This window comes from Anabas testudineus, chromosome 14, assembly GCF_900324465.2.
Source record: "Anabas testudineus chromosome 14, fAnaTes1.2, whole genome shotgun sequence".
Classification (NCBI taxonomy): Eukaryota; Metazoa; Chordata; class Actinopteri; order Anabantiformes; family Anabantidae; genus Anabas; species Anabas testudineus.
Window position 1 is genome coordinate 3,259,780 of NC_046623.1, and position 16,934 is coordinate 3,276,713.

The following is a 16,934-nucleotide window of genomic DNA, read 5'->3' on the forward strand; positions in this document are numbered from 1 at the left end:
TGCCTGTTGATGATGAACAGTACAGCAGACTATACACTGCAGCGGTGCTGGACTCTTGAAACTGAGCACTCGGCTCAAATACACCAAGATGGCTTTGTGAGTGCAGAAGAAGGGTCTGCTTACTCTCATTCTCAATGCCTCGGTTCTTGTTCTCGTAAACCTCAGAATACAATAATAACCTGCAAACGCTCAGCGTTTTGAGCCATGCACCTGTGCAGAGGCGCTCACATGTAATGCTTCGAGCAGGTCTTCATTCAACCAAGTGTCCCGTCTCTCCCTGGATGACATGTCGTTCCCAGAGGGCCGAGCGCTGAGGCCTTCAGACACCTGTAGGGGCTTAGCGGTGAGAAGAGAAAGTCTGCAGAGTGACACAAGGAGCTTATAGGATTGAGGAGCAGGAAACTGCTTTATGCGAGTCTGGGAACAGAAAGGACAATTTAGCAATTCCTAATGGGAAAGACTATGACAAAGTGGAGAACAGGTGATTCTATATTTCCATGAATAATGGGCTAAAATATATAGCGGCCTGAAACATAATCTACCTAAACTCGAGGGAAAATGTGAATTCAAAGCCAACAGAGTGGTTCAAATGCTGCGAGTTACTGCGCTCTGGTATTTAATGTGAACAAAGTGATACATTACCTGGAGCTGTGACAATGAAAAAGGATGGCTTAAAGGAGCACGATGAGGTAAAGTTATGCAGAAGGTCATTCATTAGAAAAGCCATGTCAGTATCACCACACTTCTATGTACGATACTGAAGTAAACACTCGAGTAGCAGTAGTTCTGGATGTTTCCAAATGATGATTCCACTGTCAGTTAAAAAAATAACAACATATGTCAACGTAAGACTGCCACAGATGTAGGTCAATCAGTGGATATTCCACTTGCAAAAAATAAATGAGTATCCTGAGTGCCAAATGACTAATTAAGTGTAATTAAAAGGCTTGAGGCCCAAAACTCAAAATTTGCCTTAATTTACTGAAATTACTGAATATATTATTATTATTATATTATATATATAATATTTTATGTGCACGTCAGATAAATGTTCTTGTTTCCTGTTGCAAGGCTCAGTTTATACTTAAAAATGAAGCAGCTGCCCTGTGAGAATATGACTTTCATCTAGTCAAGTCAATAGAACAAATGTGGCACAAAATAAAAGCAGGTGTCACAGCTGCTGCTCTGAGATACTGGTTAAAGTACTAATTATTACACAGACAGAAGAAGCTCATCTTTTTTTTTTCTGATGTTACATTTAAATTGAAATTGTTTGCCCTTTTATATCTGAAAGCTCATGAACAAAAGTCTCTACTGGACTTACATGTAAACTATTTCAGATGGGCCGTTTTCCCAGCAGATGAAAAACATAGAAAAGCAGGAAAGATGAAGCGCTTGTCCTGTACCTGCCAGACCTGTGCGCCTCAGTCTGTACAAAATATGCACCTGCATTATTTCTCCTGTCCTCAAATGGCTCAGATGAAATAGTGCTGTAATATCCTGTGGACATGTGAGGAGCCACAGATGGAACCACACTGGTATTGTCTAATCCGTCCTGATTAGGTGTCTTGGCATCGCTGTGCTGTTGTGTACAAAACACCTTTACAGGCATTTTAATGGGCTTTATCATTTTGAAATGGCTGACTAACATTAAGGCACACGCACACCAATACAAACACAGACAGAAACTCTTTTAAAGGGGGATACATACATCCATGCCATTGGACTGCAGGATTTTAATAACAAAAAACAAAACAAAACAAAACCTTCCATACAAAAGTATATGTACATGACCACTTACTGAACTGTAGCAGTTTATGGAAACGGTCTAACATGGTTCATCTTTTAGTTTTAAATACAATACTGCTCAACAGTCAGCAACCACAGTACTGGATCTGAGACACAAAGTGGGCTGCTGGTGCGGAGTCCTTCTGTGCCATGGCAGGTGATGCAAAGCAGTTGTCCAGGTCAGGACCCACACACTGGTTATGATATCAGTCTAATGTTAGACAATATGAATGAGTTACATCCTATGTGATTGGGGAAAATTAAACTAAATATTGATTTTGTTTGAAACAAAGAACACACGATCGTTGAGAGAATTAAATAATGCAATCACTGAACAGCGGTGCAGGAAAGAACTCAGAACAGACAGAACACCACAGATTGTGGGACTGAAACACTTGTAATTAACGTTTACAGTGGAGCCTGAGTCAGACATTGCAACAGAACACAGACAGATTTTTATTTTTGGACAGAAAAACAGTTGCAACTTTTCCCTGCCATGTGCTGTGAGCTCCAACCTGCCACTCTTAATAAGACCTCACGGAGAAATCTCTCTGACAGGTGGGTTTAGCTGTTGATCATCGTGTCACAGTTAGGGAGTCTCCGACTGGGCCACTGGATCCGGCTCCCACCTCGCTTTCAAGTAGCAGAACCCTGCTGTGTTCAAAGGTCACTGGTGAGATTACTTGAAGCCTAAATGTGACTGTGGTTGCATGCTAATGTGAAGCCCCGACACACTTGACGTGTACACACGCCCGTTGTCCTCCCACCTGCATGGGCCCACTGCCATGCAACCTGAATGAAGGCTCGGGAAGCGTCTAAACATTTGCTTGAACAGTCAAAACGATGCAAGTACTGGGACGGCAGGCTGTGAACTGAAAGATGATCTGCTGAGATGAAAGTTACAGTTGCAACCACACTGATTGAAACTGATTAAACACTACAAATGAAGATCTTGCAGCTTGCAGAAGCTGCTCTGCTCAGTGATAAGGAAAGGAATTTGGAGCTGCTGCACTGAATTCTTATACCCTGGTATGCTAAGGCTGTACTTTGGGTGTGGATGTGTTAAAAGTACTTTTGGTTATGATGTTACCGCTGTTATAACAGTTAGGGTGTGTGCAATGAGGCTACAGTTGGAGCACCATTGTACAGTAATGGTCCCTGGTGTGGAACAACAGAAAACAATAACTGTGTCAGGTTTAACCTGGAGGGTGATTATTAACACAGAAACATATGTTTTGTGCCATATATTTACTCTAGGTTAAAAATGGGAGTTAAGCTTACTGTTCCAGTACTTGCACATACTAACTGCATTTCATTTGCTATGGAAGTGATTACAACAAGTGCAAATTGGTCGTTATTCAGATTAGCTCCTATGATTTTTGATGTTGCTATAAGGGAGTGAAGACCACGCCTTTGTCCTCTCAATTCAAGTCCCTGCCTTGGATTTATCCAAACCCCCTGTGCAAGTTTTTCGTGCCTCCCTCTCTCCTTAGGTCCTCTCCCTCACTTATCAGAGTTCTTGCGTGGTCTGCGGAAGCTGGACATGTTCTCGTTTAGTGCATAGATGCGCCTGGAGAACTCCTCGAATCCAGCCACGTCCAGCTCGCCCAGCACCTGTTCATCACACTCCACAGCTACTGCGTGGTCCACCGGGATGCAGCGGTAGTCTTCCAGACGGGCCTCGTCCGCTAGCCCTAACCCCATCCCTAATCCCAACCCCAGGCCTAAACCAGTGGCTTCTGTGCCCATAATTTCCTCCGCTTGCTCAACAGAGCAGCGTAGTTCTGGGACCAGGCTAACGGGCACCTGTCCTGGGACCAAAGAACCATTCATGGTGCCCGTGTGTTCAACTGTGGCCACAGTATCCTCACCAGTTTCCTGCACTGTGGAGGAGGTGGCTGCCACTTTGCTGCAGCGCGGTTGCTCTTCAGTCTCATCTTTATCTACTTCTATCTCTTTGTCAGTGCTTCTGCATCGCACCACCTCCTCTGCCGCCTCCTCACCCTGCTCCTTCTCTTCCTTCTGCACGTCCTCCTCATCATGTTCCATAGCCTTCGTCAGGTTAAGTGAGGCCATGCTGGCATCAAGGGAGGAGGGCATGTGTTTGGGTGAAGGTGATGGTGGTGACAGGCCAACTGGGGGCTGGTCTTCACCCATGGCTGTGTTGTAGCTGGGTGGAGGGTTTTGTTTGTACTTGAGATCATCTGCTTCTGAGCTTGCCCTTTTCCTCAGGCCTCGGTCTGGGGACCTGGTGTGGCAGGTGTAGCCCATATCTGAGGCAGCTGATGCAACAAGCTGGGACTTGGTCGGCACTGGGATGGAGCTGGAGACTTGGTGACGGTCACTGCATGGAAGAAAGAGAGGAAACTAATTGAGTAAGGGCATATCAAAAGCAATTATGATAAAATAACTTGCATGTTTTTTCTTCAAGATAAGATTTAGACTTTTTTCCACTTCTTAGAGCATGAATAAGCTCTAAAGCCAAGATTGCAGGGATTCTCCTAAGGAGTTGTATTTGGACCTGGTTCTCCACTGATTTCATCAGCACTGCTCCACACAAAGCAGCCAGCTCCCTTCCCCTGATCCAGGAGAAAGACAGCTGGAGCTCTTTGTAAATCACTTCACCTTACAACATTCCAAAAACATTTGTGCAGCCTGTGAGACTACACTCACGTTCTGCTGAGTGGAAGAGCGCAGCAGGCGTCCAACCAAGTATGTCAGACATTTTGCTCCATAACAGATAACAGACTCAGGATCTGGGACACCCCGCCCTGCGCCAGCACTGCAGCCATAAATTTACTTAAATGGGGGCCTCACTGCCTCTTCCGATAGCTAAGGCCATGTATAATTCAGAGGACTACTTAGTGGTCTGTTTAACGTGGACAGTCTTAGGAGCCAAGGCACTGTACTGTTGGGGTCAAAGGTGAAGCAGGGCCTCTGTGTTCTCTCTAGAGATTTACATCTGTTGGTTGAAGAGTTGAGGACAAATCTCTGCTTGTTCGGTTGGACATGAAGTCATAATAGATGCCCTTGTAAATTTTCTCCTCTCCTTTGCCACTTGCTGAGGACGTTATTCTTAAAACAGCAGCACTTTCACATCAGTGAGGAGAGCTCTGGTTGACACTTGGATGTTACTGTGTACTAGTTCACAGTCAGATGGGTAGCTGCACTATCAAATGCATGACAGCTTGTGAACAGGGCCATGACCTTGACCCATGTAGACACCCTTCTGAGGTGGTCCTGACAGGATTCAGAGGCAGAACAGTCAGTCCAGTTTGAAGAGACAAGTGTCAAACTTCAAAGTGCCTGTGATACAGTAAATGAGAACCATCTACAGCCTGAAGTTACTGTATGAAACCGCTAACAATAACAACCTGTAAATACACACCTAATGGCTAATATTAAAGCTAATTAGAGACACACAGATCATCAAAATTACATAGTCAACTGAGGTCAGGGTTAAGAAAATAAAGATACAGAGTAATGACCTAATCATGTGATAGTGCTCCTTTTAAGAACAAAAGATGGACTGTGTTTTACTTGGCAATACGTGTCCATCGAAACACATCGTATTTAAAAAAAAAAAACTGGCTCAAGTTGCTTCCCCTAACAAGCACATGGTTAACTGTCACAGCATTTTGAGGCAAAATTGAAACAATGTGCCCTTTAACACCTAATTTTCTGGAAATGAAATGAAAACACACACACACACACACACACACACACACACACACACACACACACACACACACACACACACACACACACACACACACACACACACACACAAAGAATACAGAAGTTCAATTATTTGCCATCTCAAACACTTATCTGTGCCTTTCCAAATGAAACCATCATGGCCTCTTTAAATGCCAGTCCAAGAATTCTAAACCTGATTTGGTAGAAAGGAATAGAGACACATGTCATGAGAAGTCAATTATCATTTGAGTAAGTGGAAAATGTGGTTCAGGCTCTTTGAAACACGACATGGGAAACCCGGAGACAACTGGTCCTGAGTGAAAAGTTTATGATGTTCGTGCATCATTTATAAGCTACAAGTCACTACTACATTTTTCTTAGTTTGACTGAGTGATGCGCTCATGGCAGCTAGCTGATTACATGGCTTTGATTTAATTTACTGTCAGCCACTTTCTTCCAGTAATTCTTTTTCTCCGATTTTAATTCCCCATCTATACCATAAACAAATGCAGAATTGACAGTGGCATAAAAATCACAAGGTCATCACACACACGTCTGTTTGTTGTATACTGATGAGTTGCATTTTTGGGCTGTTTCATTTTGTTCCACTCTGTGTCTTGGTTAGGCTTCCATTTGTTCTATTATTTGTGCCATATTGCGCTGCAGCATATGAGTAGCAGGGGAGATTGGGTGTGTCAGCCAAGTAGATCTCTAACAGTCATAAAACATTTTTAATATTTTAACTGTTATACTGATTATATGCTTTTTTTAATCACGCAATTAGGCCACATACAGTCTATAAAATGTAGCCATGTGTGAAATGTTTGTACGCATAAACTTTAAACTGCTTTTCGAAGGACTGGAGTGAAATTCATGGATTGTAATATTGAAGAATTGGTTGGTCCACCACTCTGGTCCAGTAAGTAGCAATAACATGTATAGATTTTTCTAAATAGAAACCTACTTACTTACTTTTTTTCTCGAGTATATTTCCTGCTGCAATTTAATGAAGCAAACTTATTTCTTACTGGATTATTTGATTAATTGATGAAATAATCAACAGAATACTTTAAATAATTTATTGCAGGACTGTTAGTTTTTGCAAGTTGTACCCAGTAAACTGGCAAGTGAGTGTATGTTCATGGTCCCCAGAGGATAAATCTGAATGACTTGGCATTTCCTGACCTGGTGCCACATGAACCAGGTAAACATTTACCTGCTTAAAATCAGCATGTTAGCATTGCAGTTAAGAGCATGATAGCATGCTAATGTTAGCATTTCACCTCTTTTGCATAATGAGGAATTTCATATTTTGTATTTCATCCAACTTTGTCTATGTCATACTTGACAAGCAAAATGTAATCATGAAAGCAGCTCAACATACCATACGTATAGGAAAAAGGCCTGTGGATCATCCTATGATGTATGACACGCCGCTGTGTAGTATTCCAAGCTACACCCCTACAGTAGAGTCTTAAGTCTTTAAGTGTCACTGGGGCCCACTCTCTGTTGCACTACTCTGACAACAGCTTCACTGCACACTGTAAATGCTGCTAAGAGGATTCTGTCTAAATCATCACGCAGAAGACTTGACATGCTGAGCCAGAAATAGCCTTCACTCCTCTAAAGATGCTTGCCTGCTCTCTTCCTTTCCAATGCTGATGTCAAACCTGGCATATTTTAGGCCAGCTCAGAAATTGTGTAAGCCAGACCGTTCCACTGTCCAATCCCCCGACAGGCTTAACAACATGCCCCTGTTCATATCCAAATCCTGCTGAGGAGCCACGATTTTGGGCCAAAACAAACAACGGCAGATAAGATTTGGCTGTTTGATGTGGTCAGGGAAATCCCTACGAAACTACTAGAGCAAACATTACTAAAAATCTGATATGCACTACGGTAGAAGTCTTTTTACACAACACAGGATTTATTGACTGCCTAGCATTTGAAAACAAGGAGTCAACCCCAGCACAGTGTGAGCAAAACGATCAGCAAGTTGAGAACACCCTCATGCTGTTGAATAGTGCATTATCTGACATGCACCATCTACTAAGAAACAGAAACAGCAAAACACAAAAGACACTGATACAAAGGTAAACGCCAATATAAATGCATTATAATAAATGATTTTATTAAATATTCCTGTATTACTGCTCTCTTGCATCATTCATTCAATAACAGTTTAGTAGACTATCCTGTTTAACAAAATATTTTATATATTAACATTTTGGCAGTAAAGAAACATTAGAATAACAGTTAAAGTAGTTTTTACTCCTCTGTAGTATATTGTCTTGCTACTGTTTATTTATATCTACTGTGTCTGATGGGCTTTGTAATAACTTTATTTAAAATGGATGCATTAGGTTATTAATGATCTGTACGTGTGAGATCCTGCATCCTTTCTTACTTAAGACTACTACAGTACTTTGTTGGCTGTGAAACATTGGGGGAAAATGTACTGAATATTTTCTTATTACATCCATGACCATTTTACAGATTTTAGAGGCTTTATTACAACTAAAACTATCATGTTCACATTATTATTTCCAAAGCATAAGAAGATAGTGTTGCTTGAAGGACCAGTGCAACTTTGCAGAATATCACATGAACAACCATCAAGTCTTTGTGTACATCATGTAACACGAGGGGTTAACGTGGTTTTGCTAAGCTTTCACTCCCTATGGGGTCTCTGGGGAAGTTCAAATCATCCAGCTGCAGTGTTCCATCTGCCCGGCAAGGCGATCTGCCACACCTTGCCTTCCCCTGTGTACGTAACCCTGCTTGCAGGCATCGGAGTGGGATTAGGACCCTCTGAACCTTTGCCAGGCCCTTAGCGGATGTGGGGCGGCAAATGGGAGCATGTTGAATGCGTTTGCTTTGATCTCAACAGACGGTGCAGTTTATAAAGAATTGGTTTTAGGTACTGTCTCTGTCTTCCTCTCTGTAATAGATTCACCATTTTTTCCGCTGTTTCTTATCCTTTAGCGACAAAAAAACAAAAACAAACAATACTGCCCATTCTTCACCATAACTGGACTGTATATATAGTGACATGTTATGAAGTGTTTCGGAGACAATACTGCTTGAAAATCTATGAAGATATGATCAGCAGATTGCCAGGAAAGGATTACATAACCTACTGTACAAAATTAAGACATTTTATAGTAGATTCTTGAACTCTGAACTCTTTCCATATCTTTTCCATCCTTTGTTTAAAATGTCCAAGATGAACCTGCAATCCTCTTGGTCTAGGCTCTCCCTGCAAACTGGATGCATGCTGAATTAGTTTAATATGTAGAGAGGAATGTTTCCAAATCGGTTCTGGAAACAGTTCTTCCAGTCACATCCTTCATCACATCATCCCTGTTTGGATGCATGATAGAGAGGGAGAGGTGGCAAGGAGGGATAGAGGAAGTGGATTAGCCTCTCTTACACAGTCTATGGAATAATTACCTGCAGCTGCCAAGCAGCATTTTTATACATCCATATTTCATAGTCTGGGCCCCAGTGCTGGAAACTGTATCTGAATTTAGATTTTTTTCAAACAATTGGGAAAGGGGAACTGGAACTGATATAGAAAGAAAATGGTGCAACAGTGGGTGAATAAAAATCAGTGCATATCCTTCATATTACAGGGCACTGTGACACCTCCTCATCCTGACTTTAAGCTGAAGGTCCAATAAGCATGCTTAAATTGTTTAAATTTTAACGTGTTTTTTATATACCATTTTTTGTAGTTTGGTTATTTCCTGTGAATCTGTGAGTGTTTTAGTTCACTGAGCTGAAGAGAAAGGAGGCAGATCAATTTTTTTTTTTTGTTTCCATCTGTGTGGTCTCGTCACAGAGGAGTGTGGCTGTGACAAGCCACTGTGGAAAAGTTACACTTGTATCTCCACTTCTTTAAAAACCTCCACAAGTGTGTAGACACAAGTATATGTGGCTTCAGGGTTAGCGGTCCTGTGCTTTCATCTCATCTATCTTTGGGCCCTTCCACTTCTCATTTAGGATAGAGAGGTTGATGTGAGAGCTCAGGCTTTTCATGGCTTCTTTCCTTTCAAAACAAAAGATTATTCAATTAATGTGTGTAATACACATTTTCCCCCTTGCTAACCCTGGGAGAGGAGTGAAGATCAAAGACAGCCTTCTCTTTAATAGGGCAATAGAGCTGAAGCCTTATGTAGACCAACTCCCAGGTTTTAGTGAAGGGTTACTTGCAGGCCATAAGACTGTAGAAGAATACAGGCAGAGATCTAAGCATTCCAATTCACCAGGACATTTCAGCAGTTACTGAACGTCTCATCGACAGCTGCTTTTTAAAATGTGGAGGGACTGATGATGTGCAGAAGTTGTACATACAAGTGGCAAGAAAAAGTATGTGAACCTATTGAAATTTTGTGTTTTTCTGCATTTATTTCTGATCTAATCATCTAAGTCAAGAGTATTAACAAATATGATGTGTTATTATTTTAGGCACATCATATATATTTTGACTTTATGACAAATTCATGCAGAAAGCCATGAAATTCCAAAAGCCACTGTACCTGCAAAGGCAAAGTGTAGCATTTTTAACATTTACCTTAGATGTTTTCAGGTAAGCAATTTCAGACAATCGTTCAATCGAGCAAAGTTAACAAACAACTTTTGTACAACTTTTCAACTCTGGCTATTTAGTTCTTTTAGAAACATTTCTGTTAATTAGATGATTGCTAACCTTATGCAAACGACCTAGTTTTACTTTGCATGAACAAGATTACCTTAGTGGCAGGTTGGGGGCAGTAAATATACTGTATGTTTATGCCTGAATATAAAATTATCTCTCAGGCTTTTGTTGCCTATGACAAAATATTTGTGCAAAGTGTCTCTTCTTACTGTCTGTCTTCTTACCATCGGACCAGCAGGCCATGTTCCAGAAAGTTCTTCAGGTTGGGTAGTGTCTGCTGCAGATCTGGGGTGGTCAAGCTATGTTGATATCTCAGCTGCAAGAAAAAAAAAAGAGAACACACACTTGCAGTGTCATTCACCTCAAACAACTTTTAGCATTGAGCCATACATACTGTATACTGTAGTGTGCTGTGGTCCATTATCACTAAGACACGCATGCACATTCTCCATGTTTGGATGTTGTTTGGAGAAGAAAGAAATATCACCTACAGGAAAGGTCTCAAGTCTACATACTTTTACCATGACACATTTCTACACCCTCCCCCATCAGACCCTTGGGACTATTAATCATCTGGACACACAATGGGCATCCCTCTCTGATAACAGGCATGTGCGCTAATATGCAAGGTGTGTGGAAAGACAGGGTGAGATGTGGGTGGCAAGAAATACCAAATGTGCTCCTAAAACATCTGGACAAAATGGGGCAATGCAGCACACTAGAAACCCCATTCCCATGGCCTCTCCATGTCCAGTAGAACCACTTCTAAATTTGGCTTTGAATATTCCCCTCTTTGTTTTACAGTGCTTTATTTTATGATGACAGCATCAAATTCAGTAAAAAAAAAAAAACTCATCAAGGCCACCTTGAAACTCTGGCTCTAGTGCCAGAAATAGCTGCTAGAGCATTTGAGTGATGTCACAGTAAGCCAGCTCTGGTCCCAGAGAGTTTATTTAACCTATATTACTGAACAGCAGAGGAGCATCATGCTGCACGTCCGGCGTATATCTCCGAGGCCCCTCTGTCACACACACTGTCTGCACCAGCTGACATCTGTTTTGTTTCCACTTGGGTCCTGCAACAACCACTATATGTTTTATACACATTTATATACACACACACACACACACACACACACACACACACACACACACACACACACACACACACACACACACACACACACACACACACTTCTGCTGAAAAGATAAAGAGATGACGCATATGACTAACACACCCCACATCCTGGATAATATCCTGCTTATTAGTATATCATCATATAATGGATGAATCACATTATAGGAATTAAGGAGAAAAAATGCCATGTTTTAAATGTTTTATACTCAAAAGGTCAAAGGTAATTTTTCCTTGAATTTAGTTTTACAGCTTAGAAGCAGATACATTGTTTTCAGGGTTTAAGCAACCCTCCTCTGAAACCGCATCCATAGAGGTTTTCTTGAGGCAAAATATGTAATAGTCAGGGTCCAGCCAGATCACATAAACACTTGAATAATGGCCAGAGGAATGCCATAAAAGCATTAACATGTAAGGTCATTTTGACAGTGTCAACTTTCTACTTCACATAAAATGGCTAAATCCCAGCCTGTCTAAGCAGCTGCCAGATTTATGTGCTGCATTGTTTGAATGGTATGGTGTATGTATGACAAGTCCCAATGTGTTCATGTATTCTGGCCTTAAGGAAATAAGAATCATGACAGTATCAATGGTGGATTTTATCAAAAGCACCTCAGATTGAGAGAGCTGGACAAGGGTGTCGCCTTGAAACCGAGCTGGTGATGGAGCAGTCCAAACTATGAGAAACCTATGAGAACAACACAGAGATCCATTCATGGCTCAGACTAAACCTCTGCGTCTGACCAAATGACGGTGCTGAGCCTTCCACAGGGCCGGCTGAACGGAACTGGGTTTAAAACAGCAGGCCAAGATCAATAACACCACCAGTTTAGAAGCAGAAAGAGTGCAGCGTCATTGGGCAGAGGGGCCTGCTTGTTCTGTGGCCAGATGCTATAAAAAGAAGAAAACCCCAATCTCATGGATGGTCTAGAAAGTATGAATCAGAAATAATGAATCAGATAGAAGTAAAGAATAAATATTGTGGCTTCAGCAAAGGTAAACAGCATTCATCGGTTATACTGTATACATTCTTTGATACTCAGCTAGCAGGCGTAACAAAGCGGTGCCTTTAAACCCCAGTACTACGCCTGTTCTCTGAGGTGTAACAACCACACTGTCGGAGAGACACCCTATGTCAAATTACATGCCCGTATGTTTGACTGTGTGGAAGAGAGAAAGAGCATCAGTGTGCATTTGAATGTGTGCATCCTATTGTTTTTCCTACTTTAAGAGGCTTGTACTGTGTAGCATATAGCCGACAGAGACAAATTCTAAACTGTATCTGTAAACTGTATCTGCATTAATGTTCCCTCAGGTTTTTGTCAAATCTCTGCCAACGGGCACCAAAAACACTTGGACTAAGTGTCTGGTTGGCAGTAGTGCAGAGCCACGAGCACTGGGTGACTGCTGCATCACACTGTCTTTGTAATGAGGTGTGTTAAACACATTCAGACAGGCTGAAAGCTGCAGCCCTACTGCAGCTGATCCAGTCCACGGCCAGCCAGTCTCTATCAATATTCATAAATGGCTCTGGCCCTCCCTGGTGGAAATAGCATTACGTTTCTCCACAGAGTGCACTATATGCGTATGTATATGTATTGCTCATGAACTTCGTCCTGGGAGGGCATATATCCTGGAGGCAGGCTGTTGAATATGCAAACATCAGCCCCCACCTTTCTTCTGTGCTTGCTAAAGACAACCAGAAACACATTAGCGACTCGGCTGTGTCATCTGGAGGAACAGAGAATCTTGTAAAAAAGAAAGAAAAGTGTGAGGCAGGCTAATGACATGAAGCTGGGTGTCATTTCCAAAAGTCAAAGCCATGAAAGCTTTGACTATAGAATAGAAACAAACAGCTGAGTGGAAAGGTTTAGATTCTGGTCTGTAAACCCAAACTATTCTTTTAGAGTGTGTTGTAACTGATATGAAGCAATGTGCTGTAATTGACACAAGGTAAAAAAAAAAACAAAAACAAAAAAAACAAGCAACTGATTGATTTCTGTTACACACAAAAACATGGTTCCTCACTCCAAAAGCCAGTAAAATTGGTACCTCGAAGAATTTTTTGTACAAACACAGCATCAAGAAACAATCCCTCAGTGTTTCTATGTCAACAACTCCAGTCCAGATCATACAAATTGCTCAGAATCAGTCCACTTGGGACAGCTTGTCATTTCCAGTTTCCTTTTCATACATGCTTGTGATAAATGTTGGTGGAGTCCTTTGCATGCTTGTGTGTATGTGTATGGAAGAGTGCTTTCAAACTGGCCACGGGGTTCTTTGTAATGGAGCTAACCAGATCGTGGTGAGAAATTCCCAGGGCCCATTGAGGACAGCTGAAAGGCGAGAGGACCTAGATGGGGAGGGGGTTGCACTGGGGGACAACCACTAGGGCTCTGTCACATGATGACACGATGAAAAAGAGCCGGCTAGGTCTCCTTATTGCTGTTCACACCTCTGTGTCTGGACACTCCCTTCCCCTTCCCTGTTTAGTTATTCAACTAAACCCACTGAGGGCTTTGAAGAGTCTTCAGCATGTGTAGTGGGTAATCAGTTGGGATGATTCTAAGGTTTGGTATGAATGTGTGTGAGAGTCTGATAAAGGTGAGGACAACTGACTCAACACATCTGAGAATTTCGGGACACATTCTCATCCATCACAAAGATAGTGTAACAACCCCAAAGAGTCCAGCAGTTTATATAGCCCCAGCCTGCCAATCCACTGAAGCTATGACCACACATGAATACACTCAAACTGTTTACAGTCAGTTTACAGTACATGCCACCCATCACTTGGCAGAACCTGCTTGTTTGCTCTGAGCTCTGTACAGCGGCTAAATAAACACAGCCAGGCTTATGCCACATATTACTGTTTCCTTGAGTTTGTCAGTACAAATCACAGTCAGAACCAACCTCGATTGTGGGCCGGCTGCACAGTCTTTTGAGGCTGATTGCTGATGATGTGGTTTAGGAGGGTAGCCCAGGTAACAAAGCACACCTCTCCCCTCCCCGTCTTTTATGACATGAGGTCACTACAGAAACTGCTCGCCAGCGTAGACACTGCAACTGTTCATGAGGCACGTTATGCATCATTTGAGGAGTGGTCTTCCAGAGTCACTGGAGATGGGCGGTGGAGGAAACTGGGACACAGGATATTTTCATCAAGACCGTTGGATTTTATGTGCCAAGAGGTTAAAAGTCTTCAAATCAAGCTCTGGGGTATCCTGTGCATGTCTGAGCTGCATCATGGACAATTACCCTGTGGTCTACAATCAGTATGTTTTGGTCCACTGGGGTAAAAATAGAAATGGTTATTTTACAGAGTACATGGGTTTTACATACTCCCTGGAGAAGATAATCAGGAAGCTTGTTAGGTCCTGTGATAGCTTGTTATAGGGGGACTGTCCAGGTGCTCCCCATCCCTCTGATCAAAGTGTGAGTTGGATAGTTCAGCAGAGAATGACTGACACAGACCAAGCCGAACAACAAAATTGCAATAAAATTTTCAGTCTTTTTAGACCAACACTGCAATTAAAAATTTCAAGTTTGTTTCTTCTATATTATTCAGTATTTTCACTGCAATTTTTTTATAGGTTCTGAATTATAAGTTGTGCATGAACAGTTACATACCAGTGAGTAAAGAGATGTAAAAACAAATAATATAATAAGAACTGAATGAAACCACAGTGTAGAGGAATGTCCTGCAACAAATCTTGTGTGGACAAATCTTTGTTAGAGCGTGATGAAAGAGTTCCAGCCACTTTGAGCATCATTTCTACTGATTCTGTTAGGAAATACTATAAAATGTGCATGCTGCGCTCTTGATTATTAAACTAAAGCTAACAAAGCTTTGACCTGAACACCAAACAAATGGTCAGACAAACTAATCTCCTTCTGTTTTGAGTCGTAATAATCAAAACACATCCAAGCCATCCAATTAAACAGTGAAAACTGTTGGTACTCTAATGTGCTGAATTTTTAGCTAATGCTGCATTCATGTCTATTTAGACCACTACGGGTGGCACTGTACTGCACTCTTCCAAGTTTTTAATATGTGTAATTGCAAGAAAGACTTGCAATAAAATGGCCAATAACCAGCAGTTTCTTGGGTTATGAGAACAGCTGTTGGGCATCCACAGTGTCCTCTGGAGCCATTTGGCTTATGCATTAAAACCACATACCCCACCCAACGTTCATGCTTTGTTCATGATTAAGCTAATGGAGCTGTCAATTCCAGCCAAGAATTTGCAATTCCTTCACACAACACTGTGAGCGCCAACTTTCCCTATTCCTTTTGGCTGTATTTGAACTTTTTACTCTTCTTGATTGTAGTTGTCATTAAATGTGTAATTTGTATGCATGCTCTTGTTTTAATACTCTCCGTATGTGTCTTTGCCTTTGTATAAGAAACTAACACAGTGGCATGTCAATCTAACTTTTTTGTGTTATTATTGTTAACAGCAGCATTTGTGGCTCACACATACAGCTCACGATCTCTTGATTGGCATCTTTTTTTTCTGTTTGACAACAGAATTGTTGTTGCCAACTATTGGAAGGCTGAGTACAGCTTTGAGATAATAAACAACTCATTCACCTCAGTTAGGCTGATATGGTGCAAACCTTAAAACACTTTATTTACATACAGAGATTTCTGCCTGATCTATTGTTTTGACGCTTCAATAAACAGTTTGACTCGTCCAGAAGAATTACGACATTGGCATTATCTTATGTGGCCAAGATACAAGCCAGACAGTATATTTATTTTAACCCAAAATCTACAATACAGCAGAAGATCACTATATTTGACCATCACTTAGGGCATGGGGAAAAAAACAATAAATAACAGTCGATTTCTCACCTTGAAGCAAAACCACAAAATGAGAGCTAGGTAGTTACCAGTGCAACTGCTAAAAAGACACACAATTCCCCTGAGGTTCTACATTCAAACTGGCCTAAAATTGACCCCAAACAGGCCACATGTCTTGTAAGTCAGTTTTCTGAATGAAAGACTCAAATCTAAATGTACCAGCCTAACAAACTTAGACATTTAAATTGCGTTTCTAGTATTAGCTTATACAAACATCATATATAAACACTGCTAATCAGTAGGTGCTCTGGTTTAATTCATAAAATGTAATTTTCATTTTAAAACTAAATCTTTTTAATTGACACAAAAACTAAAAACACACACACACAGGTAGCAAGGTACATGGATCCTAAGTGAGGGTGAGAATTTTAATCTAAATGCATAAATAAAACTATCAAATCATCAATATTCCTCTTATCCTGTTGAGGGCCGTGGTGTCTTTACTCGGTGGAAAACCTATGCAAGCACTAAGACATGGAAATTCACCACAGAAAAGCTGACCTGAATTTGCATCAGGGATCTTCTAGCTGTGAGGTGGCAATTCTAAGATGTCCTCCACCATGCTGGCCTGTATAAAACTACTGTTACCAATAAATATTAAAAAAATATTATTATATAATTATTCATCTGTTTTGTTTTGATTTTTTTCCTCTGATTTATATCATTCATAACCCACCATCTTGGAAGCGCTTTCTAGCTCACTGGTGGATTTGAAATGGCTGATTATGTTTGTTACAGTGCTGTGCTTTTATAATTCTGCCCATCTGGTGTATCACAGGCAAATTA

At 41.3% G+C, this 16,934-nt stretch overlaps 1 protein-coding gene across 1 annotated transcript in view; it reads right to left on the reverse strand.

The window, feature by feature from the left end:
- Positions 1–1,716: 1,716 nt before the first annotated feature.
- uvrag (UV radiation resistance associated gene) overlaps positions 1,717–16,934 on the reverse strand; it is a 75,312-nt gene continuing 60,094 nt past the window's right edge. Inside the window, exons 14-15 of the mRNA XM_026371484.1 lie at positions 10,372–10,463; positions 1,717–4,132 (exon numbers count right to left, since the gene is read on the reverse strand). Of these exons, the coding sequence (XP_026227269.1) occupies positions 3,292–4,132; positions 10,372–10,463 (933 nt within the window). The 3' untranslated portion in view covers positions 1,717–3,291. The remainder of the gene's footprint in view (positions 4,133–10,371; positions 10,464–16,934) is intronic.